The 9,365-nt window shown below is 38.3% G+C and overlaps 1 protein-coding gene across 1 annotated transcript in view; it reads right to left on the reverse strand.

Annotated features, from left to right (window-relative positions):
* Positions 1-7,545, reverse strand: part of POLR2B (RNA polymerase II subunit B) — a 32,517-nt gene extending 24,972 nt beyond the window's left edge. Inside the window, exons 1-7 of the mRNA XM_070938463.1 lie at positions 7,467-7,545; positions 6,205-6,277; positions 5,696-5,846; positions 4,045-4,157; positions 3,687-3,906; positions 2,992-3,150; positions 2,116-2,280 (exon numbers count right to left, since the gene is read on the reverse strand). Coding sequence (XP_070794564.1) covers positions 2,116-2,280; positions 2,992-3,150; positions 3,687-3,906; positions 4,045-4,157; positions 5,696-5,846; positions 6,205-6,277; positions 7,467-7,485 — 900 coding nt within the window. The 5' untranslated portion in view covers positions 7,486-7,545. The remainder of the gene's footprint in view (positions 1-2,115; positions 2,281-2,991; positions 3,151-3,686; positions 3,907-4,044; positions 4,158-5,695; positions 5,847-6,204; positions 6,278-7,466) is intronic.
* Positions 7,546-9,365: the final 1,820 nt, after the last annotated feature.

A 9,365-nucleotide genomic window follows, 5' to 3' on the forward strand; every position in this document is an offset into this window, starting at 1 on the left:
GAAGGGAGGGGAACTCCCCTTGCAACGAGGGAATAGCTGAGCAATGGCGCCCAAAACACTCACAAATCCGAAGCCAGAAAACAGTCCAGAGTCAGTCCAATCGAGAAATCAACAAGATGAGGGAATAAGCAATCCGAAGTCACAAAAACAGTCCAAGTCCAAAACCAGAAAAAACAGTAATAAGGCAGAAAAAGCAGGAATAAGCCGGAGGCAAGGTCCCACACGCCAGCCAGAGCTGAAGGACTGAGCCAAAAGCTGGCCTGCCCGGCAACAAGGGCGGGACTAAGAATGATTGGCTGACTCAGTCCTTCATGCTGATTGGATGACCATTACCCAGGCTGGCTGCTGTCTCCACTCTCAATGGAGAATGAGATTTACCTTCTATAAGGAACTTCTTGGCACTTAGAAATACATTAAATGAAAATGCACAAAAATAATCAAGAGTCAACAACTTCTAGCATGTTTCCTGCAGAATTTATTTAGTGTTCATTCTTGTGAAACAAAAGTTTATTGATGGTCACAAATAAGGATAGTATTATGTAATCTCTAGGTTTTTAAAGCAAAATTAGGAAATTAGAATTCAAGGTACTTTATAGTAAACTGAAGTACCTTTCTGATCACAAGAACTGAACAAGTAAGAGCTAATTCTACCTCTTCTACTAGAAAGTAGGGATTTTGATTTCTTCCTGTTCCATAAAGCAAACCTCCTTTCTTTAATAGCTTGTGCTGACTTCAGCTCAATGTGATTTGGCTCATCCCTTAAATTTCATCCTAAAACACTGTAACTGGTAAAGGATGTATAGGACAGTGAAGAAACTCTCTTTCTGTCCTAGAGTAAGAGTGTAGGGTCCATCTTCCTATTACCAAAAAGATACTTTGGAGTAAGTTCAACTACTATTCTTGGAGGTGAAGCTAACAGGTAAGAGCTATATAGCCTCTTTGTGACCATGTGTGAACAAAGTTGGTGTCTGAAGAGGATCTACAGTATATACTGTAGTTTATCATCTTTATAAACATAGGTGGCTTTATCCCAGAGCTGCCATGCAAGTATCTATTGAGGCCAGTCACATGACGCTACTCAAGCAAGAAAGAGGCAATATCATGCTGGCTGTGAATGCCAGGCAATGCGTTCTTTCGCTCTATTTTTTATATTAGAACATGAAACTCATCTCCTCTGATTTCCTGTTTCTATGAGGAAGTCAAGATTGTCTAATGAATGAACTCCTAACATTTTGCACACCAAGCTTCAGCCATACAATCCCTATGATGGAATAGGCTGTGTTAAGTTAAATCATAGTTCTATCTGATTTTCTGCCATCCTGCATGCACATTCTGGCATCAATGGACCTTATTCTACAAACTGGCCAATCATGCTTTATTAGTCCTCCTTCTCACCAATATGATGTTATTTCAGACTTCTGGACTGCTGATGCCCTGTATCTTGTCTGCCAAAGGTGCAGGGGGAGCATCTCTGAATAATTACAACACTGCTTGCCTCCTTTAAGTTCCCACACCTCTGGAGGTCTGACAAGACACTTCCACTAACTGCCCAACTTCCAACTCTTAAGCCACTCTGTTATTTGGCCATGGCATCCTCTTGGTGCATGATTCTATACATGCCTTGACAACATGGCAGTGAAAGCACTGATGGTCTGCTTCTCTCTTCTTTACTACCATCCTTTTATTCTCCAAGTCACAGTTGATTCCTTCCTCTAGAAATTACATGCAGTTCAATTTTTTTTTTTTTTAATTTGATTTATATGCCGCCCTTCTCCGAAGACTCAGGGCGGCTTACAATGTGCTCAGCAATAGCCTTCATCCTTTTGTATATTTATACAAAGTCAGCTTATTGCCCCCACAAACTGGGTCCTCATTTCACCTACCTTAGAAAGGATGGAAGGCTGAGTCAACCTTGAGCCTTGGCGAGATTCGAACCCTGCAGTAATTGCAGGCAGCTGGTCTTAAGCAGCTTAATAACAGGGTGCCTCAAACCCTTGTACTACCAAGGCTCTTGCTAGTACAACTCTTGCTTTGGAGTTTAATAATGTGAGAAAAGCATATCTAACAATATACATTAATCTAATTTAGCAATTAATATATATAAATGTACTTTACCATTTCCATCATCTCAGGATCTTCAAAGTCATAAATTATATGCTCCAAGATGTCTCTGTCAGATACAAACCCTAATGCACGGAACACAATAATGATGGGCACTTCCTGCTTGATATATGGCAAAGTTGCCACAATACGTTGACCTATCGCACTCTTCTTTGCACCCTAAAGTTAGAACAAATGCAACATCTATGCCATCAAACTGTATTTAGGCACTTTTTGATGATTTTCAGATACACTGCAATTTTTAAAAAATCATTTGGATCTCTTCTCGACTTTCTCCCTTACACACACAGCCAAATCCCTTGGACCTATGAACTCAAGTTGAGCAGAAAAAAAGCATCTCCATAGCTGACAGTTTCAGAGATCATTATCAGGTCCAGCAAGACAAGAATAGTCAGGTTCCTGCCATCCAGGTCACCACAAGTATCCACAAGAGTGACCAGTGCAGTTTTTGTCCATTCCCAAGTCAAAGATATACTGTAGATGACTCTCATACACAATTCAGAAATTGTTGTAACTTTCCCCATTTGAGAGCTCTAAGAATCAAATGGGCTTAAGGCACCCAATTTTCTTAACTCCCCGCTCCTCCCCAAAAAACCCAGACAAAATAGTCCCTGGAAGGTGGGGACAGACTGGGAAATCCAACAGGATTTCTAACTGACTGGATTTCAACCATGGCCTGCATTTTTCATTCCTGCAATTTAGACTGGCAAGATAAAAGAATGAAATGAATCTTATGTCCTGTCAAATCAAGGCAAGCACAATATAGACCGGGGGGGGGGGAAGGGGTCAGAAGGAAGATCACTCTATTCATTTATCAATCCCTAGTTTTTTAAAGTTATGAATTGAAAATTATGAATTGCAAATTCTCACCTGCCCACCTCTGGCCAACATGCTAACCCATATAGTACTTGTTGGTCGAGAGGAGTTCTCCAGGCAAGAACGGCACTCTCCTGTGTATGCATATTTAGAATCTTTCTTTGCAAACACATATACTGTGTTTGTAGCCATTTTCTCTTGAGCAATCAGAACCTGTTTGCAGAATATAAACAAGCATTTAAAAACCCTGTTTAATAGCTAAACATTTTACTGTTAAAACAGTCTTTTGAAATGCTACAAACTATAATCATACAGAGTTGCTGGAAGTCATGATATACATAATTATAATTATTTATAATATTTATATTATTTTCACTTCTTTAAAAAAAACAGAACAGGCATGGTACAAAGAATTCTATGTTCCAACCTCCACTAAAAAAACAACAACAAGCAATCTATTTTGTTTCAACCAAACCCTTGTGTTGATTGTATTTGTTAAATAACTAAAAAACTCACACCTTCTTCACATATTTTGTAATCTTTAAATACCCAGGATATAATTTAATACAGAAAACCAGATGGTTAATCAAAAAACACTATAGGACTCTTTTTAAACAATCTCTTTGAAGGAAAAAACCCTCTAAATTTAAATGTAAAGATGAATGTTCAAAAGGGACTGAAGCTATGATGCAGCAAGCAGATAAAAGATTCTTATTCATGGTTCTTTCCTCAATATACCTAAACCTTACCTTTTCTGATCCATTAATAATAAAATAGCCCCCAGGATCAAGAGGGCATTCATTCAGTTCACAAAGATCACGATCAGTCAAACCGTTTAATAGGCAGTACGTGGATCGCAGCATGATTGGAATTTTTCCTATGAATGTTTTTTGATGTTGTGTCTGTAATTGGTCTTCTCCTTCCTTAATAACTGTCTTGGTTATGTCCACATACAGTGGTGCAGAATACCTTTGGAAGAAAGTTTACAGTATGTTTTATCTTCTCAAATCATTTAAATACCAATATAATCAAGATTATTTTGAACCACTTCAAATAATTATACAACCCTTGTTTGTACAATAAATAATAAAAGTAGATAGCTCTTACGTAAGATTTCTGAGTCTGGCTTCATTTGGCATCATAGGTGAAGGGGCACCATCTCTTTCCCAATGAGTAGGCTTGGACAGATAAATTTGTTCAAATTTCAAAAGATAACGTGGCTGAAAATAATATAAGCATGGCATCAATTAGGCATCCAGTGGCACCTTTATCAAATATATGAAGTGAGAAGCAGCTATGCAAACATTTTGATGAGGATCAAGAAACTGAAGGTGAATCTTGACCAAAAAGGAACATGACAGAGAGCCAATTACATTGTCTGCGAATTTGGAAGATTATATCATATGCTTTGGATGTAGGAATGGATATATAACTGGAAGTTACTCCTTAAACCCTTACTACTGATAGAGTAACAAGCAACCTCTGTAGCAAGAAGTACCTTTTCATAGCCTCGGTTGGTCTGTTTTCTGTAGCAATAATCTGGTTGCAATAATACATGCACTGACAATCTTAAACTGGACCACCATAATGCTCCTGCTCATGGGTTACCTATGAAGTTGGCCTTGCATTATATAGTATAATATGTTACAGCTATATTGTCAAGTTGGACAGTCTAACAATAACATATTACATCTGGTTTTCTAATATACACATTTCATTAAAGTTTAAAAGGAAAATAATTAACATAAACAAAAGAAACCAAAGAGAAAACTAAAAGTGAAATCAGAAATTGCCTTTTAGAAAAAGAAGCAGCTGATCCACCATGCTATCTTCCTATACAGGGGCTGCCTCATGCCATTCTAGAAGCAGGGGCCATTTTGGGAACAATCACAATTCTTGGATTGTGAGAACTGTAGTTGTTTCCAAAATGGTGCCTGCTTCTGGGATGGCACCACACAGCTTCTATATAGGAAGTCTGCACTACACATCAGCTGCTACTCCTTGGGAAAGGTGATCTTCAGAAGAAGTGGAATGAGGCATGATGGAGTGGGAGAAACCCAAGGGTGTGGGACCCAGTGGTGCAAAAAGCAGGCCCAAGGCCTGTGGGAGACCCAGCTGGGTGAGAACCAGGCCGAAGGGACCCAGGAAGGCAGGATGAGGGAGGGATAGGTAGGTAGGGGCAGCTATAGTGTCCCTGCAGTTGGTTGTAAGGGCAAGCGGATTGCCAAGCACCTGAATTTTTGTCATGATTGTGTGGACGCTGCAGCGCCCATAACTTTGGGTACAGGTCATAAATCCCTGTGTTTAGCAGTCATAATTTCAAATGACTGCTGAATGAATGGCCATAAGTAGAGGACTATGTATAGAAGCTATTCTTGTTTACTTATAATTTACCACCCAGATTTTTTTGTATGAGAGGCAGTATGTATGTGTGTGTGTGGATATGCGTGGATTTGTGGTGCAAGATTTCTTTGCTAGTTTGCAACTAATATGCTACAATCCCCTTCAGAGGTTTTTTTTCTGAAGTCAAATAACAAGGCAGAATATTTTAAATAAATGTTAATACCCTGCGTAGCATACTGCGCACTGAGATTAAAAAACAAAAACAAAATGCAGACATATACTTCCTTATTCAGACCACAGATCCATTCTTCTATGATAAAACTCTCAACTAGCTCTTTTAGGAAACACAACAATTGGCTGTTGACAATCACAACTTGTGCTTTACACTATCTTTAAAAACAGAACAGTCTCTTACTGGTTCTTCTACTTCACCGGTAGCATGTTGAGCTTCTGCTTGTAGATCGATTGGTGGGGCATCTTCTACAATTCTTTGCACAGACATCTGAATGAACTCATCAAAAGAATCCAGCTGCTGTCGAACCAGACCTTTTTCATCAAAATAGGAGCTTTGGAAAATATTTTAGAGCCAGTCAGTATTTAGATTCAACCTTTATCATAGCATAGACAATAAAAAAAGAAGTGTTCCCACCTATATGAAATAAAAGAAAAATGCATCTTGCAATCTACAATTTTCATTAGTAGCTGTTTTAAGTTATAACTTACAATCAATAACTCTTTTAAATTTAAAAGTAGTTTCTCCTAAATTTAGTGCAATAACTTTGAGTAAAAATGCATTGTTCTACGGATTTTGGTTGAAAAAAACATGTCCATGTGATTTTCTCTTCTCCCAAAATGTACATGGATTATAAAGAATGTTTTATTCTGGGAATATGGCATATTGTATCTTTTTATATGAAATATTACCTGATGACAATCCAGCATGCTTCTTGCCACAGATCTGGAGTGATTTCATCATCATCCTCATCATATTGCATATCTATTTAAAAAAGGAGGTGGGGAGGTAAAGAACTACAGCATCTTTCTAATCCTTTGCATAGAAAGTATTATTTTTAATGTTAGTAGTTTATTATTTTTTATGTTTACTTCTAAAATCTCCAAATAATAAAGTAGTAACAGCTTTTCAATATCTTGAGCAGAGGTACGGAAACTGAATCTGAGATCTCCTTATAAATTATTTACCTTATATTTGACCACTGAGTTATAAATTTGCTTTTGTATTACATAATTTAATTTCTAATTTAAAAAATCTTTTTTACAGGAGTAAAAAATGTCTGCTACAATTATCTGGGAATAAATTTCATGTAACAATGGGACACGTTCAGACCATTGTCTCTGCATTTATTTGCAAAATCAATCATGTCTAACACAGATTTAAAATCCCAGAAAGACCAAATACTGAAAATAAATGCTGGATTGTGTTTCTGGTCAGATCTGTAGTGACTGGAAAAAAAATAATGCATATATTAACTGATAAATCCCATGCCAACAATCTTTGACATCTGTATCAAATATCTTTTTTCTAGATATTTTTCTTATATTTTGTAAACTGTATGTATTACATATTGGTGAGAGAATTTAAAAAGTTTTAAAAATGAAACCCTACAACCCAGAAGGCACAGCTGCACAGAAAATACCACACTGTCATTTAACTGCAGAATGTCTGAACTGAAAAAAATTAGATATATTTGGTATTACTATGCATTGAAACAAAGACACTTCGTATACTGGAGTTTAAAGTTGACTTGCTTTCCTGAAATACAATTAAAATATCCAGTTTAAACTTATGCTGAACAGTGGCTCTTATTCAAACGTCCTCACTTATATTACATTACAATTCTAGCAATGGGATCCATTGCACACCCCTTGGACCAATTCTACACTGTCCTCCTCCAACCTTAAAGCACGGAGAAGCAATCAATATCGCCCTGATTTGATTAGAACTTACCATAATAGTTGCAATAATATAATCGAAACCCTTTGGATTCCCCACCATCTTTAACAGTATGGAATGATTAAAAAGCAGCCAGGTTACTAATTAGTAGGTAACTTCGGATGCCACCAGGAAAACCAACAGAACAGTTTTAGGAGCCAGAAATGATATGGAACAAAGCTCCCCGGAGGTGAAGGCTCCCTTCCCCAAGCAACTGCCTTAATAAGAGACTCACCTTCGTCCGCATCGTACATCTTGGCAAAGGTGCCTCTCGGCCGGTCACGAATACACGCAAGATACTAATCGCCACCGAGGCGGCTCACTTCTGAAACAGAGCCACAGGATTATTATCGCGCTTGCGCAGAGCTCGCGTTTCTCAGCTACTTCCTATCGCTTCAAAACCTCATTTCCTTTCCCATTAGGGCCGTGCAAAGGCTTATGGTCCTTTGGCAAAACATTGCGCATGCCCAGCCGTATAGCGGGACTTTATGCATTATCCCCTCTCCTGCTAGTTTTACTGCGCGGAAGGTCTTCCCGTGAATTGTTATTTGAGGATGGGCTGCATAGACGTCCGAACATCCCCCTTCCCCCCCCTTTTCTAATAAGCACTGTTGTGTGCAGAGATAGCAAGAATCGCGGTAGACAGATTTTCTGGGTTATGGTTTGATGAGGACCGAAATGGTTGGGGGCAATATGCTGACTTTGTAAACCGCTTAGAGAGGGGTGTAAAGCACTATGAACGGTATATAAGACTAACTACTACTGCTATTTAGGATTTCTCTGTTAAGCGGCGGTAAAAAGCAAAGTATTTCATATGTAAATGAATGCTGCCCTGGTTTGGAGGGTGACAGATCAGATAGATTTTCAAAAAGACGGCAACTATTTGGGGTGTTTATTTTTCTCCCTGCCTTCCACAATTGTGTTTTTTTTTAACGTTTGTATTACATGTATTTTTATCGTTCACTGTTCATCGCCCTGAGTCCTTCAGGAATAGGGCGGTATATAAATTAAATAAATAAATAAATAAATAAATAAATAAACTCTTTAACAGTAATTCACTGCATTTATAGAATTCTAAAAAGATAATAGTCATTCATTAATTTTTTTGGAAAAAAATTAAAGTACAGCCAAAAATACCTAACGGGGCACACTCTTATTGATTCACAGTCTGCTACTGATTTAGGAATAATTTGAATATAGATGGAATTATATATTCCTTCAAGAAGAGTTACCATTTTAATGCTCTTTAAGACATCCAATGTGCTTATTTGCTTAAGAGAAGCAATTCCTGTGGAATGCAGTAGAGTAGGAAAGTTAATGTTATTCTTAAATAAGTGAACAAATTTAGTTTGAATATTCAAAATAAATTTGTTTTCAAGAAATGTTTAAATCTGAATCTGCTGGTCATAGATTTCTGATTCAGTTGTGGGTCAGTAGCTGCAAAAAAGGGTTTTCTACATGTTCCAGTATTGGTTGATTATGTGCCATTAAGTCATTTTCAATCCTAGAAAACACAAAGATAGATTTTCCCCATGACACCTGCCCCTAACCTGTTCTTCCAAGTCTCCTAACAATACACTCATTGCCACTGTAACTGAATCCATCCATCTTGCTGCTGGTCACTCTCCTCTTGTCTTCCACCTTTCCCAGCATCACAACTAGTGGTGGATTTCAATTATTTTTACTATCGGTTCTGTGGGCGTGGCATGGCTTGGTGGGCGTGGCAAGGGAAGGATACTGTAAAATCTCCATTCCCTCCCCTATCCAGGGGAAGGTTACTGCAAAATCCCCATTTCCTCCCGATCAGCTGGGACTCAGGAGGCAGAGAATAGATGGGGGTGGGGCCAGTCAGAGGTGATATTTACCGGTTCTCTGAACTACACTACCGGTTCTCCAGAACTAGTCAGAACCTGCTGAAACCCACCTCTGATCACAGCCTTCTTCTATGGAGTTAGGGATAATTTGTGCTTGGTTACTTGTGCTTTGAGTGACAACTCTGGATCGATTTCTTTGATTATATGTTTGTTTTCATAGCTGTCGGTGGTATTGCCAGGAGTTTTCTCCAACACCAAACTTCACAGGTTCGATACTCTTCCAATACTGCCGCTCTAAAGTCCCACTTTCGCTTCCTCTG

Source organism: Pituophis catenifer, unplaced genomic scaffold (genome assembly GCF_029215685.1).
Source record: "Pituophis catenifer annectens isolate HBS135680 unplaced genomic scaffold, rPitCat1.0.hap2 SCAF_2, whole genome shotgun sequence".
NCBI lineage: Eukaryota > Metazoa > Chordata > Lepidosauria > Squamata > Colubridae > Pituophis > Pituophis catenifer.